The sequence below is a fragment of the Manis pentadactyla genome, chromosome 14, assembly GCF_030020395.1.
Source record: "Manis pentadactyla isolate mManPen7 chromosome 14, mManPen7.hap1, whole genome shotgun sequence".
NCBI classification, from domain to species: domain Eukaryota; kingdom Metazoa; phylum Chordata; class Mammalia; order Pholidota; family Manidae; genus Manis; species Manis pentadactyla.
This window is the reverse complement of record NC_080032.1, coordinates 65099059-65125302: the sequence shown is the minus strand read 5'-3', so window position 1 is coordinate 65125302 and position 26244 is coordinate 65099059. Positions and strand designations below refer to the sequence as shown.

At 38.5% G+C, this 26244-nt stretch overlaps 1 protein-coding gene across 2 annotated transcripts; it reads left to right on the top strand.

The window, feature by feature from the left end:
• Positions 1–26244, top strand: LOC118924817 (scavenger receptor cysteine-rich type 1 protein M130). 2 transcript variants are annotated; one of them, XM_036909945.2, is made up of 17 exons: positions 1–159; positions 1259–1345; positions 2362–2682; positions 5854–6174; positions 7835–8155; positions 8670–8990; positions 16844–17158; positions 17257–17571; positions 17938–18030; positions 18111–18425; positions 19712–20032; positions 20747–21055; positions 21405–21440; positions 21633–21740; positions 22975–23070; positions 24016–24068; positions 26038–26244. In XM_036909945.2, the coding sequence occupies exons 1-16, from the start codon at positions 129–131 to the stop codon at positions 24036–24038; spliced, it is 3333 nt and encodes a 1110-aa protein (XP_036765840.2). In that variant the 5' UTR covers positions 1–128; the 3' UTR covers positions 24039–24068; positions 26038–26244. The 2 variants fall into 2 exon arrangements, with proteins under 2 accessions (XP_036765840.2, XP_036765841.2); XM_036909946.2 differs by lacking the exons at positions 1–159; positions 1259–1345; positions 2362–2682 and adding an exon at positions 4034–4120.

The following is a 26244-nucleotide window of genomic DNA, read 5'->3' as shown; positions in this document are numbered from 1 at the left end:
TTCAGTTTTTTGTGGAAGTGAGATGACTTTTTAGAATTCTTAGTGGTCTTCTTCTTTAGGAGAACGTTTCTAGGGAATAATACAAGAAGCCCTAGGAACTATACAACTTTGGAACGGGCAAACTCAGAATGTTGCTGCATGAAAACTCTGCATCAGCTGGTAAAGCCTTCTCGTTTATTCTACGTTAACCCTTTAATGGAAATATAACATTATTCTGACAGTCAATGGATCTGATTTAATAGCAATTGACATTGGAGAATAAGGAATGGGAAAAGGGCATTAAGTTTACATTGGCAGTACCTTTGGTCTGCCGTAGATTTGAAACTGATGTAACATAAGGATTATTTTTGGCATCAATTTTATAAAACTGCTATGGTAAAATTAAGTAAGGAACTGAAATTAACTGAACTGTATTATGAAAATACTGGCTGCTAGAAAAGATAGAACATGTAGGAATGGATGTTGATGAAAATTGATCAAATACAGGAAATCTAGAATAACAGCCCTGAGTATTGAAATCTACTTCATGATTTGTATGGGTGTGTTAAACTCATTTAGCATTTATCCTTTCTTTCCAAGCTTTCATATTGAAGTCTGTAACAAGCCATATGAAAGCATAAGTCCTTAGTCACAGTTCAGTGACTTATCCCTAAGTGAGTGTTCTTGTGTGTCTACCATAGCATTTTTACTTGTAAATCAGTCTTGGGTTGGAGTAAGTGAGGAGAAATGAGAGAGGTAAGTGGAGATAGCATCTAACATCTGGGTTTTTCAAATATAAGTATTGTCACTTTATTCCAACAATGTGTTGTTCACCTACTATTTAGCAAGCACAGCACCAGGGTACCGGTGAAATGGTGAACGTAATAGATGTAATCCATCCCTGCTTGGAACCCACCGTCTAACAATGTGGATCAGGTAGACTTGGAGATAGAAACAGCAGTGGATGACTATTGCTCAGTGCTGGCAGGACAACTGCTTGCTTCCAAGTTTCACTGATGCTTTTTCAATTTCCCAAGTTTAAGGTCTGCTCTGGCAATTCTTTTTTCCATTTCAACTTCCTTCTTACTCCTTACCACTAGGTTATCTATTTTCAAAGCTGTTTCATTGCAACTAAATGGTCCTGGATATGAATTTTTCCAATGAAGGTTTTCTGTCTCTGTTTGACCTTCTTTGCTAATCTCAAACCTCTGAAACCATCTGCTTTTTCCAGTCTCTTTTTGGGAAGACTATTCTTTAGCCCTCTTTCTTTTTTTCACAGATGTTAGAAGATGTTTTGTCCTCTTAAGTCCCTTCACTATTGCTGTGGTCTCCATCCTCAATGCCTGTTTGATTACCAGCTCTGTTGGTAAGTAATTTGTCAAATTTATTCTTCTGACAATAATCATTGAAAAGCAAATAGTTATCCTAAAGTCTAAATACCAACTAAAAACATGCTCCATGGTTTCAAAGGATCAGATATTAAAAGCACAAAATAAGAACCTAACCACATGACACAAAAAAGTGAACAGAATAGTAGCATAGTTTCCAAAAAATAAAATAATGTTTCACAGGAAAAAAATGCATTTTACCAAAAGATTTCAAATAATGTCTAACTAAAAAATAGGGAGCAATACAAAGGAGGAAAAACCTCAGAATTATTGGGATCAAAGGGAATTTTAGGAACACTTAAATAAATTCAAATGCCAAAATTTATCCAAAAATGTATTGAGGGAGGCCAAATATATATTAATGGGACTACAGGTTCTTATGTTAGCTAAAATAATCAAAAAGCAGTGCCTGAGATATTTAAGAGGGGCAGGAGTAGAGATTATTTTATGGTAGAAGGTAATAGGAAAAATTCCCCATCTCAATTTCTGCTTAAGCAGATAAGTTTCAGTCAGACTTCAACTAGTACTTTAAAAATTCATGGTATTTTATGTGTATGTGTGAAATGGGTGTTAAATTCCTTCTAACTGGTCTTTTTGTCCTCACCATCAGCCTTCTTTCCATTCATCTTAGGATTTTGGAGAAACTTACATAGCTCATCCCTGTAAAATTTTGTAGTATCTTATTTAAATGATAGACTACCCATGGAGATTCTATAAATTGACATTTAAAAGAATATCAGCCATAAAAATAGATATCACATAGTACTGTGTTACTTAGCTTTACTGGTTTTATGCCATTGCTTAATTTGAAACCCATGATATTGGTAGTTGTATTTGCATTCCTATGAAACAGCATTCTCTTACTGTACCATGACTAGGTCCAGGGATGTTTCTCAAATCTGGCTTTGAAAAATAAGTAATCCAAAGAATAATAATTCTCTCTCTACATGCTCTTTGGATCTTGACCAATTGCTGCCTTTACCCATTGTTGCAGGAGGAACAGATAAGGAGCTGAGACTAGCAGCTGGTGAAAACAAGTGTGCTGGAAGAGTGGAGGTGAAGGTCCAGGAGGAGTGGGGAACTGTATGCACGAATGGTTGGGACATGGATGAGGTGGCTGTGATCTGCCGGCAGCTAGGATGTCCAACTGCTATCACAGCCACTGGATGGGCTAATTTCAGTGCAGGCACTGGACGCATTTGGATGGATCATGTTGCTTGTTGGGGGAATGAATCAGCTCTCTGGGACTGCAAACATGAAGGATGGGGAAAACATAACTGCACTCACCAACAGGACGCTGGAGTAACCTGCTCAGGTAAGACTTGCATAAGTCAAAGCCTCTGCATGAAATGCTTTGTGGGAAAAAGTATAGAGGTGGGTTAAAAACCAAACAGAGCCAGTTTTCTGTAAGTAATCCAGTCCATATATAAAATTACCCAATCCTTTGTTAAAAGACCAGAAAACATAGACCAAACTCATATTTTTTAAAAACCAAGAGATTATGAACACTATAATCAATGAAGAAGTGACTAGTTTCAATTTTATATTCAGTAATCCTATAACCTTCTACCTACATAAAAATATCACAATATCTTAACTAATTCCTTGTCCCATTTCCCAGTAACATGATGCATTCATGCATTTACCTACAAATCATGACATTTTTGTCCAGTAATTGATAATTGACTTATTGAATCAAGAAATAAATATTTCTAGCACCAATCCTTTGTTGGAGGAAGACCATTTTGAAAAATATTGCTTTTTCCAGTGTATGATGGTATTTATTTCAATAATATGGTAATTTTCATTTATAAAACATTTCATAAGTTTTATCTCAGTTGGCCTTGCAAAAACTCAGAAAGTTGTGTTGTCACACCTTTCTGCTGCCAAATCCCAGGGTCATATTTTGACCCGATTCAGATGCCTGGGCTTCCCATTCTTCCTTGCTTCTTCCACTGACCTTTATGCAACCCTCTCACCTCCAAGCCTTTCTCTTAAAAGACCATCTCCTCCATCACCGATTTTGGAAAGGACTAATCTCTACCCAGGTATCATTGTGAACTAAAAGAAACACAGGCTGGTATCTAGAAAAACATTGGACTGAATTCTAGCTCAGCTGCTCATTAATGTTATTATTTTAAACCAGATGTTCTATCTTTCTAAACTTCAGTTTCCAAGGATTCAATGAAATAAGGCACATATGTAATAGGTCTTAAAAATGGTTAGTTCTCCATTCATCTACTGATGGACTTTTAGGTTGCTTCCATATCTTAGCTATTGTAAATAGTGCAGCGATAAACATAGGGGTGCATCTGTCTTTTTCAAACTGGATAAAGAAGATGTGGTACATATACACAATGGAATATTATTCAGCCATAAGAAAAAAACAGATCCTACCATTTGCAACAACATGGATGGAGCTAGAGGGTATTATGCTCAGTGAAATAAGCCAGGCGGAGAAAGACAAGTACCAAATGATTTCACTCATCTGTGGAGTATAAGAACAAAGGAAAACTGAGGGAACAAAACAGCAGCAGAAACACAGAACCCAAGAATGGACTAACAGTTACTAAAGGGAAAGGGACTGGGGAGGATGGATGGGAAGGGAGGGACAAGGGTGGGGAAAAAGAAAGGGGGCATTACGGTTAGCATGTATAGTGCATGGGGGGCACGGGGAGGGCTGTGCAACACAGAGTAGACAGGTGGTGATTTTACAGCATCTTGCTACGCTGATGGACAGTGACTGTGAAGGGGTATGTGGGGGGGACTTGGTGAAGGGGGGAGCCTAGTAAACATAATGTTCTTCATGTAATTGTAGATTAATGATACCAAAATAAAATTTAAAAAAATTAATCTTAAAAAAAATGGTTAGTTCTCATGGATCACTGTTTCTCACTATCCTGACAACTCAGTTCTCTTTCTCTTTCCTTGTCTTCCTCCTCCTTCTTGTCTTTTGTTGTTAATCTTTATGAGGGAAAAAATAGGGAATAAAAAAGCAACATCTATGTCAAACATCTATAGCCAGATTAAAAATTTTTTAAATCTTTCCAGGCTCTTACTGTAATAATTGCTGTCTACAGAGTTGACTATTTAAGCTCAGACAGCAGTGTAGTACTTTTAACTCTAGGTTTCCACTTTTATACTTAAGGATGGAGTTAATCAAACTTGTTTTGTTTTTTGAAGTTTATACACCTAAAGCTCCAGCTGGTACAGATTAACAGAAAGGAATGCATAGCCTCTCAAAGACTCGTTCGTTCCCTGAAGTTTCAGAGTCTGCTTCTCTGAGATTTACCCTCCTAATCAATGCCCAATCCTCAGAGCCTGTACCTCTTAGGAGATTTTATTATAATCACATTCCCTGGGCCATGTAGCATAATAGTAAAGAGAACAGACTCCGGCACTAGGCTGCCTTTTATTTTTTTTCACATCCTGGCTGTATTATTTTCTGGGTGTATGATCCTGTGGCAACTATTTACCTCAGTTTTCTTACCTGTGATGTAGGGGCAGTGGTAATAGTACACAATGCTTAATGGTGTAGATACTAAAAATATCATATGCGATATGCCTGGAGCAGCAATGCATATTTTGATTATAAGCTATTATTATTATTATTAATTGTCCATAATGAAAAATATTGTTCAGTGGAGGTTTTTTCTGGAGTCTACAGCTTTTCAAATTGAGTTGTATTTTCAAAAAACAACTGCTAAACATTTTGTTCAGCCACAAACCGTTTTTGTTTTTCAAGTGTGACAAAATTTCATCCTGAATCTCCTTTTCTCAGGTATTTTAGTCCTCATAAAAATCTAAGGAATAGTGTATAGAGAGAATTTCTTTATGAAAAAAAGTTCTTTGCTGTAAATGGTGCCAGATGCTTTGGGGAGGAAAAAAGTTTTGATTTAAATAAGAAATGAGTAAGAAATGAATTATTTTAATTTTTTCTCAATTTTTAATAATTTGCTATGCATGGGGTGCTTTTGCAAGCTATTATGCACGCTTATGCATTTTTATTTTTTATTTTTTCCTATTTTCTAATTTCAAATTCAACTTCAGACAGTTATTCATGCTCCAAACTCTTTGTAAAATGATTAAAATAAAGATTTTAAATGGTCAATGAATGACCAGTTTGTCACTGACTACTTTGTTGTATGGACCAATTTTATTTTTTCTAGTTTTTTAAATGAATACTTTGAGTGAAATCTATTTCTACATAAAAGAGTGTTTATTCTGATTTGGTAATGGAAGAAAACAAGCAAAGCAAAGTAAGTTTTAATCTGTAGAACATTTTCCTTGGTAAGTAAATGTAGATGAAAGTTCCTTGTTAGCTGGTTTTAAAAGATAAAAATTCTGCAACATGTGAATAAGGGTAGCATCCAAAATGAGGAAACATTTTTAAGGACAGCATCACATCTCAAGTGTCCAGAGGAACCTCATTTTCTAAAATCGGAATGCATATGACATCTGAACTCTGGTCTTTTCCCTGCTGTAGATGGATCCAATTTGGAGATGAGGCTAATGAATGGAGGAAGCCGGTGTTCAGGAAGAATAGAGGTCAAATTCCAAGGACAGTGGGGAACAGTGTGTGATGACAACTTCAACATAGATCATGCCTCTGTGGTGTGTAAACAACTTGAATGTGGAAGTGCTGTCAGTTTCTCTGGTTCAGCTAATTTTGGGGAAGGTTCTGGACCAATCTGGTTTGATGATCTTGTGTGCAGTGGAAATGAGTCAGCTCTCTGGAACTGCAAACACGAAGGATGGGGAAGGCATAACTGTGATCATGCTGAGGACACTGGAGTGATTTGCTTAGGTAAGGCTTGCTCTGGCTCTGTTCTGTTCTCCACGAGAGGACAAAGGAAGGGGGTCAGAGTCTTAAAAGTCTGAACTCTTACTGTTACCTGATTTCAGATTCCAGTTCTGGTACCTGTGGAGTTTGTAACCTTACCTGAAATTGACATGAAGAGGTTAGGGGGAAAGGATGAACAGTGAAATTGAGATCCCAAGTCATGATGCTGGAAGGAGGTGTTTAGAGTGTAGTCCAATCCCTACACCCACCCCACACAAAAAAAGAGGAAAACAGAAAAAAGGAAGGAATGGCTTAACTAGCAAATTTTGCTTTCTAGATAAATGTTAAAAGTGAATCGTGCCCCTTATCATTTATCTACCTGCATGTCTCTTTTTCAGCCACATTAACCCAGCCCTTCCCAAACTGTTATTTCAAGTTCACAGAATCAGATGTTTAAAAAATATATTTAAGGGTTTCCTATTAAAACCTCATTTTTGCTAGGGCCGTGGTCTGACCAGGCACTGTGTCTGTGTTGGGTCTTCCATGTCCCATACCTGCTCAGGGGACAGGGACAGTGGCTGTGTGTGGGCAGAGGTGCCACTCTCCTTTTTCACTTGCATTCTTAGTTTGAAGAAGACTTAGTTTGAAGAAGTCTTGAACCCCAGGGAATAGTTAGGAAAATGTAAATAGAGTAAAAAGAAATGTCCCTGTAGTCATCAGATTTTTTTTTCTTTTATTTTTTGGAAGAGAAGGAAACTCAATTCAAACTAATTTTAAATAAGAAACTGCTGACTCAGAAAACTGGGAAATCCAGGCTACAGTTGGCTTCATGCATAGCTGGATTCAAGCACTTAAATCATCCGATTCTGGCTCTTCTTCTATTTCTTGAATTGTCTTTTTTCTTGTTGAACAAGGCATTATCTATAGTCTGAACCACAAAAAAAAAAACAGGACTCCTACAGAAAAGATGGGAAGTGAAAGGGGTTTGGGATAGAAACAACACAGTGTATACCTTCCATTTTCCTTACCCCTCAAAATCTTCGGGGTCCTCAACACATTTCTTCTCAGTGTGTTTTATACATGCTGAGGAATCACGATAAACAGCATTGTGTTAACCAAAACTGAAACTGCCAGAGGAGAAAAGCAATTTATTTATTTTGGGATATTACTCAAAATCAAGTTCTGTTCTCTGAGGAATATTGATCGGAAGAACTGAAAGTGATAATGGGGAGGTCCTTTTTCTCTACTTTGCTTTTAAAACTAAAGAAGTGGTCACAAAGGAACCAAGCATATCATACAGACCAGGTAGTAAGATAGGTAGGTAATACAGCCAGAGGCCAAAGGACGCATTGAGGCAAACTGAAGTGTGTGGGTGTCATCTAAACACATGCAAATATATATTTAGCCAGAAAAAAAAATCCAACAAAATCTATGTGATGGTCAAACAGCCCCTGGACCACCTGTTAAGAACTCTTCTTATAGTACATGTGTTTTATACTGAAAAGTCCTGTGCTGCCTGAGCCACTGCCCCTTCCATCTCTAGTAACACTCGGTGGTAGTACATTCCTGTTTACTCTGTCCCTACCTACCTCTTCCCTTTTTCTTCACCTCGTTTCAGGCACAGCTATTTAGAGTCCCCTTTTCTTGTTGTTTATCACTGACTTGTTTTGTGTCCCTCTTACAGATGGAGCAGATCTGAACCTCAGACTGGTAGATGGCGTCACTAAATGTTCAGGAAGATTAGAAGTGAAATTCCAAGGAGAATGGGGGACAGTGTGTGATGATGGCTGGGATAGTAATGATGCTGCTGTGGCATGTAAGCAACTGGAATGTCCAACTGCCGTCACCGCCATTGGCCGAGTTAATGCCAGTGAGGGAACTGGACACATTTGGCTTGACAGTGTTTCTTGCCATGGACATGAATCTACTCTCTGGCAGTGTAAACACCATGAATGGGGAAAGCATTATTGCAATCATAATGAAGATGCTGGTGTGACATGTTCTGGTAAGTTAAAACAAACAAAAGGTAGAATAGAGAAGGGAGGACCTACCTATGTCCTTTAGGAATAAGAATAGGTGTGAGATGTGAGAGAACCATCTAATCATTTCCTTGTTGGGAATTCTTTTACAGCTGTGCGGAATCATTAACTCATTCTTTATTTGACTAGTTTAGAGGGTTGTTTGACTCTGTTTTCTGTAATAATTATTGAAACTGCTGTTGGGGACCACTCTTCAAATTTAAATCTACCTGGAGCCCTGAGAGATAAAATGTTATAGATCTTCTTTTTCTATCTGACCTGCTCATATTTTTTTACCACGTACTATTTTTTATTAACCTTGAAGCTATAATCCCAATTCTAATCAAACTCATGGTCTATACTGCCTGTTCAAAAAGCCAGAAGATGGATAAGCTCTAATTTCCATTGTCTCAGTATCTGGGAAGGAGCAAAATAAAAAGATATCCTGTGGGAGCTAACTTCCCCAGGTGTCTTTGGCCTGCATATATGTTTCTTTTGCAGATGGATCAGATCTGGAGCTGAGACTTACTGGTGGAGGTAGCCGCTGTGCTGGGACAGCAGAGGTGGAAATTCAGAAACTGGTGGGGAAAGTGTGTGACAGAAACTGGGGACTGAAAGGAGCTGATGTGGTCTGCAGGCAGCTAGGATGTGGGTCTGCACTCAAAACATCCTATCAAAGTTACTCCAAAGTTAAGGCAACAAACACATGGCTGTTTATAAGCAACTGTAATGGAAATGAAACTTCTCTTTGGGACTGCAAGAACTGGCAATGGGGTGGACTTTCCTGTGATCACTATGAAGAAGCCAAAGTTACCTGCTCAGGTAAGACTTGCAATCAACATGTTAAGAAGTCAAATTCCAAGAGCATAAATATGCAGTAATATCCTTGAAACTGATTAGAAACTTTGGCTCCTATGACTGAATCTCTGTCAAGAAACAGAAAATATTCCATTCTGAGAGTTTCAGATAAATTTATAATTCATTTTGTACCATGGACAGTGCTGACAGGTTTGTTATTCACTTAGCTTTTAAGTAATTTTTAAATCATGGAAATGTAAAAGATAAAGGAGGATTAATATTTTTGAGGTAGAATTTAAACATGTCTTTCATGGGAATGTCACCAAATGATTTAAAAAAATAACTATGTTGCATAAAGTGGCAACACCTTAGGTTCCCTCTATGTTACTATGAAGAATTTTCTTCTTTCTGGACATTTTTGCACATTTCACTGCAGCCTCTTTTAAAAGCTCAGAAGTGAGCTGTGAGGTGACTAGGCTTGTGGATTCTCTAGTATTTTATGCTAATTATATTTGTGAGATTAAAACTATTTTTGTTTTCGAATTCAATACAAGTTGTTCTTCCTTCTATTAATTCACTTCAGGTTTCATAAGGTTTGGTTTCTTTTTTTCTCGCAACTTCTTCAGTTGGTTGCTAATTAATTTTGATTCTTTCTTACTTACTAATATAAATAGTTGAGTTTCTAGGTTTTCCTCAGAGGGCACCAGTAGCTATATCATATAACTGATGAATTGATGCTCTGTGAATCTGGGCTATGGATCTTCCTGTGACTGCTATGTGGCCATTGTAATTCGTTCTTTTTGGTATTAAAAAAGTCTCCATATTTTTATGGTTGAATGACTTTGTTCTGAATCACACTTGCCTGATATTAATACCATGACTATTGCTTTATTTTCTATTCTCTTATTTTCAACCCTTATGAATCATTTTGTTCTAGGTGCATTACTTGGCCCTCATCATAGAGTTGGGGTTTCTTTTTAACAGAAGCCTGATTGGATTACTTATTTGAGATGAGAGATATATTTGACTTTAACTTAGTCATATTATGTGTTGTTATGTACATATAATATTTATTGTGATTATGTGTTATGCTACAAACTATTAATTATATTTCAATTTAATTATATTTCACTTTAATTATATTATATATTCACACAAAATATATAATAAATATATTATATATTCACATTATATTTCACTTTAATTAATTATATTTCACTTCATTTTGGGGGACTTTGCGTGTGTTTGGGCATGTGTGAGCATACTTGTGTGCCTGATAACTTCCTTCTAAATTCAGAAAGCCTTGTCTATTTTCCTACTAACTGTATGTTATGTTAGTTAGCATTAGTTCAGTAGCAGCTGAAAGAAAACCAAATAAGAGTGGCTGAAGATAAGGTTTACTTTTTTCTCAGGTAAAATAAGCCAACTAGGTAAGCAGTTTAAGACTGATTTGGAGGCTCTGCAGTCGCCAGAAACACCTAGAATTGTTTTCTGCAGTCATCATCAAGTCCTACTGGATGACAATGCTGAGTTGCTCTACACCTGAGTGAGTTCCTGGTAAATCAGTCTGACAGACCAGGTTCTGACCCCTGAGAAGTTGTCTGCTGCCCATGGTCCTTCGTGGGCCCCATGCCGTTCTGGGGGCAGTTCTCCGTGGGTGTCGCTCTCCACAGTTACATCTGAGCTCAGTTTGGGGAGCATACCTGTCTGGGGGCTGCGCACCTTTCACAGTTCACTTTCTGCTGATACTGGCTTTGGGCCGCTTGGTTGCTTTAAGAGATGAGTAATTCATTGGGCAATACTGGCTGTCTTCAAAGTCAGCAAAATCATTCTCTTCAAATTTAGTGGCCTTCTAGTTGATTTGCTTTAATCCAGTGTCATGTGAAAGTAATCCCTGTCAGGAACATATTTGCATACTTTGATCTATGCTGCCTCTTTCTCAACATTTACTGACTGCTGCCCTGAGGTCATTTGAAACCATGGGTTTCGGAGGAAAAGGAAGACCTAAATCCTCTCTTTCTTGTTAGGTTCCTTTGTATGTGGAGCATCTATTTCATTTTCTTCTATGGCTGCAGTTTTATCACCACCTCAATTTGGAGGAGAGGATACTTGGGGTTGTTTTTTTTTTCAATCCTGCAAGTTCCAAATTACAAGATTCTCAATTAGTTACATATAGTAACTGCAGGCAGAGTGTGCCTCCCTTATATGGTAGGTATTTTTCCTTCCATTTCGTCTTTCAGGCCGGCAACTTCTAGTCTGCATTCTCTCTAATAAGTGCTAAAAGTGGCTAGGAAGAATCATACCTTGACAACATTCTGACTTTTTTTCATTTTTCTCTACTTCTCTCAACATGTTCTCCTATTTTTCACTTTCAGTGAGCACATGACTTTCTTTTCAAGGGAATGTTTGTCCACCTATCTTACCATGGGTACAAGATTCATTAACTTTACAGTCAACATATTTCAGTCATTAGTATATGCTGTCCATCAATTCCATTCAACTACATCCAAAATTTAAGTTTTATTACTAGTGCCTCTCACTTATGGTAACACATTGTGAATTACTTAGGATTCTATTCAGCTGCATATAATAGAAATCCCAAATACTGTAAGTTTGCAACCTAAAGGGGGTCCCTTTCTTTACAGAACTCTATTTTTGTTTGCTATTTGCCATGTGTGCACTTTGCATGCTTTTGTAAACTGTTCTGCTATATTTTGCAGTTTTTGGAAGCTTCCACTTATTTGGGAGCCTAGGTCTTAGCTCTCTCCTTGTTTTGCTAGAAATAGAATTTGTAATTTCGTTTCTTGATTTACTTGATGCTTCAGAAGTTTTCCAGGAAAAAAAACCAGAAACAATATAAATTTGGAGGAAAGTTCAAATGACAAATTCCATAATCTGTTTAAATTCTTAGACTTTCAATGACTCTATAACATCTTACTATACTGATAGACAGTGACTGCAGAAGAGGTGGTGAGGACTTGATGATATGGGTGAATGTTGAAACCACAGTGTTGTTTATGTGAAACCATCAGAAGATTGTGTATCAATGATACTTGAATAAAAAATAAATAAATAAAAATAAATTCTTAGACTTTCATAGAGCAGAAGGCTTTCTGGCTGAAAAGGGCCAGAAAAACTCAGTAAATCAGGGAGACTAGAAAGATAAAGCAGCAATTTATCTCTAATGTGCAGTTTCAACAAACCAGTCAGAAAGAGGGCTAAGAAATTTTGGTCACAAAATTACTTTGAATCCAAGACATTTCATTTCTGATGGTTGTGTGTGCTATAAAGGACATCTGAACTTAAGAAACAATTCATCTGAGTTGTACTGTATTTTACTAAGGTTTGAGAAATAATTTTGAGACTAGCATGATCTGTACTTCTTCAGAGTCTGGGAAGAAATGATGAAAATATATTAGTGCTTCTTTAAGTCATTGCATATTTTACCTATAGCTAAACAAAAGGAAATAGTTCTAATGAATTATTTTGTATTTTTCTTCTCCACTTCTTCATTTCTACAGAAAGAAATTAATACAAAGTCAGTTAGGCCAGGGGAAAGCTTAACGTAAAGGAGCTAAATCCAGGTACAAAAATTCAATTATTGCCTTTTATGTTAAAATGCAGTCAGATGTTTAGCAGGGGAAAAAAAATCTCTTAGTGGGATAAATTTCCAATATTCTAACCATGTACACAGAATAAATGATACAGGAAAGTCAGCTCATGGTATAGATTAATGTGTTACCAGCAAATTCATGAAATAAAGGCTGAGGATGGAGTCTCCAACTCATTTTTTTTTTTGAGGAACAGTATGTTTCCTAGGCTCCCCACTTCACCAATTCCCCCCCACAAACCCATTACAGTCACTGTCCATCAGCATGGAAAGAAGCTGTAGAGTCACTACTTGTCTTCTCTGTGTTGCACAGCCCTCCCTGTGCCTCCCCCGACATTGTACATGCCTAATTCTTTTTCCCCCCCTTATCGCTCCCTGCCCACCCATCCTCCTCAGTCCCTTTCCCTTTGGTAACTGTTAGTCCATTCTTGGGTTCTGTGATTCTGCTGCTGTTTTGTTCCTTCAGTTTTTCTTTGTTCTAATACTCCACATATGAGTGAAATCATTTGGTACTTGTCTTTCTCCACCTGGCTTATTTCACTGAGCATAATACCCTCTAGCTCCATCCATGTTGTTGCAAATGGTAGGATTTGTTTTCTTCTTATGGCTGAATAGTATTCCATTGTGTATATGTACCACATCTTCTTTATCCATTCATCTACTGACAGGCACTAAGATTGCTTCCATTTCTTGACTATTGTAAATAGTGCTGCAATAAACATAGGGGTGCATCTGTCTTTTACAAACTGGGCTGCTGCATTCTTAGGGTAAATTCCTAGAAGTGGAATTCCTGGGTCAAATGGTATTTCTATTTTGAGCTTCTTGAGGAACCTCCATACTGCTTTCCACAATGGTTGAACTAATTTACATTCCCACCAGCAGTGTAGGAGGGTTCCCCTTTCTCCACAACTTTGCCAATATTTGTTGTTGTTTGTCTTTTGGATGGTAGCCATCTTTACTGGTGTGAGGTGATATCTCATTGTGGTTTTAATTTGCATTTCTCTGATGACTAGGGATGTGGAGCATCTTTTCATGTGTCTGTTGGCCATCTGAATTTCTTCTTTGGAGAACTGTCTGTTCAGCTCTTCTGCCCATTTTTTAATTGGATTATTTGCTTTTTGTTTATTGAGGTACATGAACTCTTTATATATTTTGGATGTCAACCCTTTATCGGATCTGTCATTTATGAATATATTCTCCCATACTGTAGGATACCTTTTTGTTCTATTGATGGTGTCCTTTGCTGTACAGAAACTTTTCAGCTTGACATAGTCCCACTTGTTCATTTTTACTTTTGTTTCCCTTGCCCAGGGAGATATGTTCATGAAGAAGTTGCTCATGTTTATGTCCAAGAGATTTTTGCTTATGTTTTTTTCTAAGAGTTTTATGGTTTCATGACTTACATTCAGGTGTTTGATCCATTTCAAATTTACTTTTGTGTATGGCGTACACAGTGATCCAGTTTCATTCTCTTACATGTAGCTGTCCAGTTTTTCCAACACCAACTGTTGAAGAGGCTGTCATTTCCCCATTGTATGTCCATGGCTCCTTTATAGAATATTAATTGACCACATATGTTTGGGTTAATGTTTGGAGTCTCTATTCTGTTCCACTGGTCTGTGGGTTTGTTCTTGTGCCAGTACCAGATTGTCTTGATTACTGTGGCTTTGTAATAGAGCTTGTAGTTGGGGAGCAAGATTCCCCCCCCTCCACTTAATTCATCCTTCTCAGGATTGCTTTGGCTGTTCAGGGTCTTTTGTGGTTCCATATGAATTTTAACACTATTTGTTCCAGTTCATTGAAGAATGCTGTTGGTAATTTGATAGGGATCACATTGAATCTGTAGATTGCTTTGGGCAGGATGGCCATTTTGACAGTATTAATTCTTCCTACCCAAGAGCATGGGATGAGTTTCCATTTGTTAGTGTCCTCTGTAATTTCTCTTAAGAGTGTCTTGTAGTTTTCAGGGTATAGGTTTTTCACTTCCTTGGTTAGGTTTATTCCTAGGTATTTTATTCTTTTTGATACAATTGTGAATGGAAGTGTTTTCCTGATTTCTCTTTCTATTAGTTCATTGTTAGTGTATAGGAAAGCCACAGATTTCTGAGTGTTAATTTTGTATCCTGCAACGTTGCTGAACTCAGATATTAGTTCTAGTAGTTTTGGAGTGGAGTCTTTAGGGTTTTTTATGTACAATATCATGTCATCTGCAAACAGTGACAGTTTGACTTCTTCTTTACCAATCTGGATTCCTTGTATTTCTTTGTTTTGTCTAATTGCCATGGCTAGGACCTCCAATACTATGTTGAATAACAGTGGGGAGAGTAGGCATCCCTGTCATGTTCCTGATCTTAGAGGAAAAACTTTCAGCTTCTCGCTGTTCAGTATGATGTTGGGTGTGGGTTTATCATATATGGCCTTTATTATGTTGAGGTACTTGCCCTCTATACCCATTTTTGTTGAGTCCAAATAATTTTTGAGTAGAAGAATTGCTCCTTTACCCTGGACACAAATATTTTAGGACAAAGGAAACAAGAGAATATCTATAGAACACACTTACTTTCACATGCTTGACAAATTTTCACCATGAAAGAGAAAATTGTCTTTGTTTTATTTATTTAATTTTGGTTTGTTTTGTCACTGGTTGTGTTTTACTTTGCTTGAGATGGATCTAGGTGAGAGAGCAAGTGTTTATAAGAAAGTCAGACTTGGCTCAGTCTAAGAAACTGCCTTTATTTATAAGTTTAGGTCTGGTCCCAAATGGAATGGGATCATATGAATACTTGTGAATGATATCTTAGTGAAATTTCATGCTCAAATAATGATTCAACAAGAAGAAAATGAGGACTCAGGAGTTTTCATTACTTGTGTTATGGAGGCAGTATCTGTTGAAAGAATAAACTATTGAATAGATAATAAATACTGAATTATCTCAAAGACAAAGAAATCATATGAAAATATTTGAATATCAATACTGTGTTTGTGGTTATGGCATAGGCTTATTGGAAAGAGAGTTTTGAAACAAAGAGACCACTTAGGAAGTTATTGCAAGTGTCTCACATGACATATGAACATGACATATGATGACAAATTAAAGAAGAGCAATAAATATGGAGAAGAAATATGCTGGATGACTGATAGACATTGCTGATTTTCCACATGTGCAGTGTGTCGTGACAGTCAGGATTCTAGGCTCTGGGATATACTGCCTGGCTTCAAATCCTGGTCCTTCACTAACCACTGTGTGATCCTAACAAATTATTACACTGTCTGTATTTCAGTTTTCTTGTATGTAAAATTGGAAAAATATTAATACTTATCCCCATAGGCAATTGCAAAGGTTAAATGAAATCATATTTGTTAAATACTTAGTAAAATGCCATATATATTAATAGGCACTCACTTAATATTACCACTATCATATTATTACCATTATTTATGGTGAGATAAAGAAGTTCAGTTTCGGGTGATTCTAATTAGGTCTGGATGTCACTACTTGAATAAAGAATATGATGAATAATTGACTCATTATTAATTGAGTAAAGAATTGTCAGTACAATGATTCAGTCAATTTTGAATACCTTAAGTTCCAGATGTCTAAGTATATATGTTTATGAATATAAAGTTAAAGAGAAACCATACAGGTGAGAGCATAGTTAATGGCAGTTAAGGGAAGATGTCTTTTGAGAAGATGAGAAAGTTGAAGAGAAGTCTGGGAACACATGAAAAGTTCTGATAAAGCATTATCAGGCAGTAGGGAGGAGAGACAGGAGAACGGGTGTCTCGTGTATCAAGTGTAACAGGTATCAAAAAGAAGAAGAGGTCTGGTGCTCAGAACAGGAAGTATACTGAAAAACTTTACAAAGAACCTTTCAAAAAGTTTGGGGTCAACGCCAGACTGTAGTGGGTAGAGGATCAAGTATAGGATAAAAGACAGAAAGAATGGATACACATTATCTGTGGTCTCCAATGTTATAAATACTGTGAGCAGAATACCCACACGCAAGGAAAGGGTTATCATGCTTCCAGGAATAGTTGGTCCCAGGAGGCAAAGTTCCAGAATTCTCTCAGATGAATCCGTCCAATGAGAATGGGGAGATCTAGAGTTTGCTAAGCCCAACTCTAAGTAGAAAGCCAAGAGGAACGAGTGTGTAAAATCATTGAACACCTTGGCTTCCCTTTGTCACTTCACTCCCTTCTCCACCCCTATCATGAAAGAAAATCTGGAAGTCATGTTATCTCCCACTGAAATATTATTATTTGTCAGCCCACAGGGAACCCAGACTGGTTGGAGGGGACATTCCCTGCTCTGGTCGTGTTGAAGTGAAGCATGGTGACGCGTGGGGCTCCGTGTGTGATTCTGACTTCTCCCTGGAAGCTGCCAGCGTGCTGTGCAGGGAATTACACTGTGGCACCGTCATCTCTATCCTGGGAGGAGCTCACTTTGGAGAAGGAAATGGACATATCTGGGCTGAAGAATTCCAGTGTGAAGGACACGAGTCCCATCTTTCTCTCTGCCCAGTAGCTCCGCGCCCAGACGGAACTTGTAGCCACAGCAGGGATGTTGGAGTAGTCTGCTCAAGTGAGGCCCAGTGAACATGTTCAGCTTGTCCCCATGCTGCAAAGAGGGTAGGGTTAAGTAGTCACAGACATCTCTTTTAAAGCCCTGTCTCCTTTCAGGATACACAGAAGTCCGCTTGGTGAATGGCAATTCCCCATGTGAGGGGAGAGTGGAGCTTAAGACACTTGGCACCTGGGGTTCCCTATGCAACTCTCACTGGGACATGGAAGATGCCCACGTTTTTTGTCAGCAGCTTAAGTGTGGAGTTGCCCTTTCCACCCCAGGAGGAGCACATTTTGGGAAAGGAAGTGGTCAGGTCTGGAGGCACATGTTTCACTGCACCGGGACTGAGTGGCACATGGGAGATTGTCCTGTGACAGTTCTGGGTGCTTCACTATGCTCAGCAGGGCAAGTGGCCTCTGTAATCTGCTCAGGTAAGAGTACGGAGGGCAGCCAGTGATGAGCCTCCCCCATGGCAATGTTCCTGAAGAGCAGGTGTACCTACAGGAATGAAGAACAAAAGTAAAAGGGAATCATGCATTTTGAGGGAGAATGAGAACTGTGGCAGAGTGTTAACTTCATTTGTCTTTTTAGAGAGGAAGTAAACTTAATTTTCACAGACCTCACACATATCTGGTGCTTACCACATGCCAGCCCTTCTGAGTACCTGGCTGGCCCACCCACCTTCCTCTCTCTAAAGCTGTGTCTGTCCTCAGCTCGCCTATCTAACACCCCATCCAACTTCCCTTCCTCACCCTAACTTTTGTATCTTGTGCAACTGAGTAATTTGGTGTTTGCAGGAAACCAGAGTCACACGTTATCCCTGTGCAATTCATCATCTTCAGACCCAAAAAGCTCCACCATTTCAGAAGAAAGTGCTGCTGGATGCATAGGTGAGAGTCAGTGACCACCTAGGAAAATTATCTTAATCCTTACGAATGAATTTTATTAATATTTTATTTTATTTTTCCAGTCAGTGGTCAACTTCGCCTGGTGAATGGAGGCGGTCGTTGTGCCGGGAGAGTAGAGATCTACCATGAGGGCCTCTGGGGCACTGTCTGTGATGACAGTTGGGACCTGAGGGATGCCCATGTGGTGTGCAGACAGCTGGGCTGCGGACAGGCCATTAATGCCACGGGTTCTGCTTATTTTGGGGAAGGAACGGGGTCCATCTGGCTGGATGAGATGAACTGTAATGGAAAAGAGTCTCGTATTCGGCAGTGCAGTTCACATGGCTGGGGGCGGCACAACTGCAGGCACAAGGAGGATGCAGGAGTCATCTGCTCAGGTAAGTGGTGCACATGACCTCTGGTCAAAATTACATAAGAAAGGACTGAGGCAAAAGGAAGCAAAATTCCCTGAAAAGCATGTTCAGAGGGAATTACTATAGGAGTCCAGATCCCACAAATGTAGATCTGATTAATTAGTGCTACCTAATGGGCAAGACAGTATAATAACCAAAAGAGGAAAATACAGACATGAGCTTGCATGTCATGAAAATGACAACAAAACTAATAACGGGAAGTTCTTTTATAAATATATATGGAGCTAGGTACTGGGCAGGGACTCAGTGCACCATTTGGCAATTGCTGTATTAATAAAGAAACAGATTAAAAGGGACAAGAAGAAATGCCTTTGGTACTACATTCTACAGAGAAAAAGACAGTTGCCGTGCCCAGGTAATTTTTCCTGACAGGCAAATGAGACTCACTAGTCTTAGGCGCAAAAATTCCTGTAAGAGGCCACCGCTCTTGTTTTACATAGTAAGCTTTGGAAACCATCGTAAAATTGCAATGTGTACTCAGCTGTAATGTATTGGAGAAAACGGTAGTATGACTCAGTAACCTATGGAAGTGAAAGATTCTATACATCATGAATGACTGTCGCATTTAATGACATAAATCTGGTAGAGGATGTACACAGCAAACCTGTGAAGTGTCCAGAAGGGACGTATTTCATATTGAGGTAGTATATATAAAAGATTGGTTTTAGTGTCTCAATGACTCACTAAATTTTAACTATCAAGGATAGTTAACCTTATTAGGTTCTTGAAACTAAAATTACAGTAATTTGGAGAGAAAAATCCAAACTATGTAATTGATAAAAGGCTCTAAGCCTTCGATTGAGTTTTAGAAATCAACTTAGAGCAATTGATGGCATTCAAAAGAGGTCCCTAAGTACAAAACCCACAAGACAGGCCACAGAAGTGGAAGTGAGGCATGGAGAATATAGTCATTGGTTCTGTAACATCTTCCTATGTTGACAGGTAGTAAGTGCACTAGTCGGGGAGAGGATTTAATAAGGTGTGTAACTGTTGAATCACTGCATTATATACTTGAAGCTAATATAATATTGTATGTCAACTGTACTTCAATAAAAAAGAAAACCCTACATATATATAGAACAAATACTATGTTTTACTAAATTCTACTAAATCATCCAGAAATTACTAAAGAATTATTAGTAATTGAATTTATTCCAATTTTTAAAGCATTCTCACCTCAGAGTACAGGGAGGGAGTCCTCTGAACCTTCAGGGAAGATGCAAAACTACTTAGTCTCTATTTCACTCCAGAGTTCATGTCTCTGAGGCTGACCAGTGAAACCAGCAGAGAGACCTGTTCGGGGCGCCTGGAAGTCTTTTACAACGGAGCTTGGGGCAGCGTTGGTAAGAGTAGCATGTCCACAACCACTGTGGGGGTGGTCTGCAGGCAACTGGGCTGTGCGGACAAAGGGGACATCAGCCCTGCATCTTTGGACAAGACCACATCCAGGTACATGTGGGTGGACAATGTTCAGTGTCCAAAAGGACCTGACACACTATGGCAGTGTCCATCATCTCCATGGAAGCAGAGACTGGCCAGCCCCTCAGAGGAAACCTGGATCACATGTGCCAGTGAGTAGCCCGTGGCCTGTGCAGAAATTCTGTTCTGTAACACCATTATCCTCTTCTGAGCTCATTAAGTAGGAATGAGTAACCTCTGTATTTACTCTGCTTGGATGGTGTAATTTGTTTTGTTTAATTTGACCTATAGGTATCCATGATTGGTGATCATTTTTCCAAAGAATATTATGCTCTGTATGGTCTGCTTGATAGTTTTATTCTATTGCTTTTTCTGAACAGTTGAGGTGCTGAGAATATGTGATTCAGTATTTGACTATTGAATGGTCTAATTTATCTTCCCCATTTTTCTTTCAAATATTATCTGAGCTACTAATATAAGGAGAGACAGTCATAAAGATTGATCCCGATTTATTTCCCCATTCTCCATCTTCTTAAGCTAGAAGATTTCTATGTGCCTGGCAATCTCCCAAGCTCTCTTCTATTTGAGAGAACTTAACATTATACAGTGTTAACTTTATTCATTTGACATTTCCTGAGTCACACTAATGATGAGAACATGTCCAGGATGAAATACACCCAGCTTGCTGAAAGGACATGTGCTTTCATAAAGGATAACTTTTGTTAAAATATATTTTTAAATGCACTTTAAATAAGGAAAGTTTTCCAACGGAGATTTATAAAGGGTTTCAAGTCTCTCTTTTCCCCTGCGTGACCTCTTACAAGTTTTTACGTTTGTAGAAATGATCTAGATGTCTGGTTTTTCAGACAAAATAAGACTCCAAGAAGGATCCACTAATTGTTCCGGACGTGTGGAGATCTGGCACGGAGGTTCCTGGGGCACAGTGTGCGATGATTCCTGGGACCTTGAAGATGCTCACGTGGTATGTCAGCAGCTGGGCTGCGGCTCAGCGTTGGAGGCACTCAAAGAGGCGGCGTTTGGTCAGGGCACTGGGCCCATATGGCTCAATGAAGTGAAATGCAAAGGGAATGAGTCTTCCTTGTGGGAGTGTCCTGCCAGATCCTGGGGCCACAGTGACTGTGGGCACAAAGAAGATGCTGCTGTGAAGTGCTCAGGTGAGTGCCAGGGGCCGGGTTCAGCGCGGACTTTCTGGCAGCAAAGAGGGGGCGGGCAGCACAATGCACTGTGCAAAGACTGTAGAGTCCTTACAGGGATCCAGCCGCGAGAGAATCACAACGTTTCGATCTGAGGGAATGGTGGAGACATCTCCTGTTAGACATTGGCCTTTGCCATGGAAAAGCGTGTAACATATATGCAGAAGGAGCAAAGACAAGGGGACCCTAGCTTTAGTGGGGAAGGAGTAGTTCACTGGGCTGAGAGGCACTAAAGGCTCGCGTTGGAAAGAGAAATATTTGTTCTATGTAATTACTTCCAGAATTGAGTCTCCTTCTCTTTCTCATACAGAAATTGCGATGAGCAGAAGATCATCCAACGCCACAGGTATACCACGGGATGTGCAAGCATGGGAGCAATTGCCTGCATTATTAAATTCCCTCTTGTTAAGAGATTTTGGATCAGAATTTGAATTTTGCTTCAGCAATCCTGTATCTGACCTAAGAGAGGGATGGAGATGAGGGACCCGAGTCTTCTAGCTAAGACACCATCCTCTCTCATGATGTTTTCTGTGCTTAGGTCTCTCATCTCGTGTTGCCTTCGGGGTCTTTGGGCTCCTTCTGCTGGCCTTTCTCATCGCGCTCCTCTTGTGGATTCAGAAGCGGCGACAGCGACAGCGGCTCACAGGTCTGAGCCAAATTATGGTCTCTCTCCTGTTTCTAGAGTATAAGGAATTTCTTGGGATGAAAGCAAAAACAAAACAATTAGACTCAAGGCTCGGGTGGCCAGGAAGATGGAGGCTGGAAGAGGTTTAAGCAGTTTCTCAAAAAGAAGGGACAAGGTTTCAGAGGAGAAATGGAACTGTGGTTATATTGATGATCCCTGTACTCATTTACATGTTTAATTGGGACATCATAGAATCGATAGCTTAGAATGACCCTGCTTATATGGTCTAGAATGAATCCTTTGTTACCCAAACATTGATGTGCTCCTACTATATAGTTATTAGTACTTTTACTGTTCTGTGAGGAAATGTGCTAGACTTGGAAGATGCAAGTATGGATAATCAAGTGCTTTTGTCTTCATGAAAGTTCAAATCTAGTGGAGAATATATATATATACATTTATATATATATACATAAGCAAATAAACTGAAGCGTAGTATTTAATATTAATATGAACAAGGAACAAAAGCGGCACAGAGAGGAGAGTGATTAACTGAAATGGAGAAAGGCAGTAGCAGAGGCTTCTAGGGGGCTTCTGAGACACATTTTGAAGATAAAGTTCAAAGAACTGGGTAAGATGCATTATAGGGAAAGAGACATGTACAAGTGCTGTGAAGCTTAAAGGATGGCACATCTGTTGCTTTGGGGGGAATTTGAAGTTGAATTCAAAGAGAGAAGCTACTGATAAGAATAGAGAAGAGGGAAGGAACAAACCCTGAAGTTCTGCAACCCATGATGAGAAGATTAATAGTCACTAAAGAGTATCATGTAGGGGAGTGAAATTGTCAAGCAGTCTCAGAAAGGTTTGTTTGTCAGTGGGGTGTAGGCATTGAGGGAGGACATTTACTGACAAGGACAGCATTTTGAAATAGCTGAGATGAAAGATGAAGAGGACTCTACAGTGAGAACGGAGGGGAGAGGAGAGATTTTCAATAAAGCGCCAATGAATTAGAGAAGACTGCTGCCTGCCTTTGGGGCAGACAGTGGGCTCATATGCAATGGCGCTGGGGGAGGTGTAGCCTCATCCTTTGAGTCTGTGGCATTAAAAGGGAAAATCTTAGTGGTAGAATGGGATGGAAACAAGACAGGGGCATGGATAAAGAGTAAGTATGCTGACATGCTGGGGAATTGCATGTATAGGAAGGGAAGGTTGTATTATGGTCTGCTGACCCCTAACCCAGGGCCTCTGTTTGTAGTTTCCTTGAGAGGAGAGAATTCTGTCCACCAAATTCAATACCGGGAGATGAATTCTTCCCTGAAGGCAGATGATCTGGACCTGCTCAATTCCTCAGGTCTGTGGGTTCCTTGAGGGTCTGTAGTTCTGGGGTTAAGACCAGTACCTGCGATTGAAGCTGAGGCATTCAACTTTGCACAGCAGCGCAAATAAATCTCAGACATGTCATAGGAAGCTTATGATTCATGTAAGGAAGAAAGGCAGGAAGGAGCTAAAATTTCTTACAGACTGTAAAAGTTACAGTCATGGGGAGACCTCTGGCTAAGAGGTTTAGGATTATTTCTGATAGAGAACAAAGAACCATGTAGTAGAATATTATGACTCGGATCTCATTTGATTTAAACATAAACATATAGAAATCAATCTCCTAGAAGATATTTAACTCTTCCTCTCTCTTTCCCAGTTTCTTCCATTCCCACTTCCTGCTACTTCCCTTCACTAACTTGATATTTATTATATTTTTTCCTAAAAGTCTAAAAACTTAAACTTTCTGTATCTTTATCTCATCAGAAGACATCACTAGTCACAGGACTAGCCTTATTCCCCTCATATAATGCTTCTTTGTTGTCCTCGGACTCCTGTCAAACTGCAGTGCACTAATTCTGTCTCTGGGCAACATAACTCTGCCGGGTTGGAAGAAATATCCCCAAACTCACTTACTCCATGAAGACTCAACACCTTCTCAATATTTCTTACCTTCTGAGAGGGGGCCTGCCTCACTTCTTCAATCCAGGGAATTTGGTGTTTGCTACAACTATGCCAGGAAAACACATTTAAGGCATAGGAAAGACATTCTATGTCCCTCAAACCACATGTGTTTGCCTTCCTAATGATGGACAGTATATTTAAATGTTCAAAGAGCTTCTAAGGTACTTGAGGGAGGTGTGATTTATTTCCCAGTAATTACTTTCTTCCTTTCAGAAAATCCCAATAAGTCAGATAGTTTTAATAATGCTGAACTAATTTCTGTGTCTATATCTCTTCCTATTTCTGGATACAAAAGGGGACCATTCTGAAGTACACTGAGAAGGAAAATGGGAATTATAACTCAGTGAGGTAAGTGAGGAGAATTTACTCATCACAAATAAATGTGAATCAATCTTTTAAAGGTATTTAGGGATCCTTTCAGGGAAGAGATAAGATTTATGTCTACTGTTGTATTACGCACACTATGGTAGATAGAGTATAAGGTAGGATAGCGATATAGGAGGTTTGCTTAAGAAAGTTTGAGGAGATTGCACAGATGTGATGTTCAATTAAACATCAGAAGGCCAGAAGATGGACCATTCTAGGGAAAGGACACAGCATGTACAAAATGTGGAGGCATAAAAGAGAACCACACCTTTGGAGAACTGTAAGATGCATTTCAGTGCTCTGAGCACTGAAAATACAGAGATAAAAGATACTGCTGACAAAGACATGATTGTTTAATGAAAGACCTCATAGTCTCTAGGTGGGAGTATGGAGGGGCTTTGGGGAGAGGGGAAGCAATGCGAATCTCAGCCGAAAAGGCTACGTGGAGCCCTGTGGTGAGCAGTCTTATCGGCTATAGTACATGTTTGTATTTTATTTTCACGACTATGGGGGAGGTGGTAAGCTTTAGAAGGTTAAGCTGGGGCAAGGCATGATCAGGTTTGCATTTTATAATTTGCTTTCATGAGGAAAGGGTAACAAAAGAAAAATGGACAAGGCAAGAAATTTGTTAAGTTATACATCAAAAAGAAAAGATGGTGAAATGAGTTAGTAGACACATTTTCTGTTTTTTTTAAAAAAACAATTTTAGGAGGGCTATACATTTAGAAATGATACATAGAAAAAGGATGCTTTTTGTAGAGGTATTATATATGACATAAGAGAAATACTGATTGAGACGAAGGATAAAAGATGGAACTCTTATAAGTTTATAAATGTAAAGTTAATATTATATACATACACATTACATATAGAGCTCTTATAAGTTGTATATAGCATTAGAGAGGTAAATATATGTATACAGATTTTATGCACATATATATCTTAACAATTGTTAAGACAAAGACATCATTTAATGGATAACTGGGCAAAGCTATAAAAAGACAACTCACATGAAAGGAATTTCGACTAACAAACAGATATTTAAAAATGTTCGAATTCACCAGTATATCTGGGAAGAATTCAAGTTACAATTAACAGTGAGATATCGCTCCATATAAATCAGATCAACAAAAACAAAAATAGCACCAGTATTTATTGCTGGTGGGAATAAAGAGAAAATGTAATTTCAAACATTACTATTGTAAAATGAAAGTAACTTCTGAAGAAAGCAATCTGGAATTTTCTATTAACTTTTAAAAATGCTTACAGACCCTTGACCTAACAATTCTACCCCTGAGAATTTCCTCCATACAGATAAAGCCACTAGGATGTTAGAACATATATGTTCGGATTCCTTCAGTAGTGTTCTCAGTATGAATGTTAACCAGTGAGATAGTGGCTGGAAAATTATGGTGCAGCCAACTAAGGAAAGGAAAAGAATCACCCACAAAACTGCAATAATATTATTCCATTTATGTGCTCATGTTATTGAATATAATAAAATATAATGTTTATATCTGTAGAAGTATATATATGTATATGTATATAGAAACATTAAAAGTTCTAACAACATTGTACATTGAGCAAGACTCTGAAGACTTGATTTATAATCTCAATCACGATTATTATTCTGATGTAATAAATAATAACTAACCTACTTTTTCCTTAAAGAGTAGTCACTGCTGAAACACTGCTTCAGAATTACATGGAGGGGCTTTTAAGAATTGCATTTCTGGGGACCTCTGTAGTTCTATGGAATGGAAATGATTCTTTTGCATACTGAAGTTTGAAAATCTTTGCACTTAAGTGATCTATTAGGAATAGATATATGTTTTTTAATATATGTTAGTGTGTGTGTTATAGTATAATGTAATACAACATATTACATTATAATTCTTCTACATACCTGAGTATGAAGAGGAAAATAACATTCTTCCATTTATGGCTTTAGTTCAGCTTTTAAGACACCTTGATGAAGACCTGGACTGTGTAGCAAGAATCCACCTTGTTCACTGAAGACTACAGTACCATCCTATTTCTCTTACTGTTCCAAAGACTGCTGCTGATTTTATAAAAAATAAATTGGTGAATGTGACTACTAAAAACTGTGTGTAAGACTTTCAAGGGAATTTTAAAAAAGGAATATCGCTCATTTGAA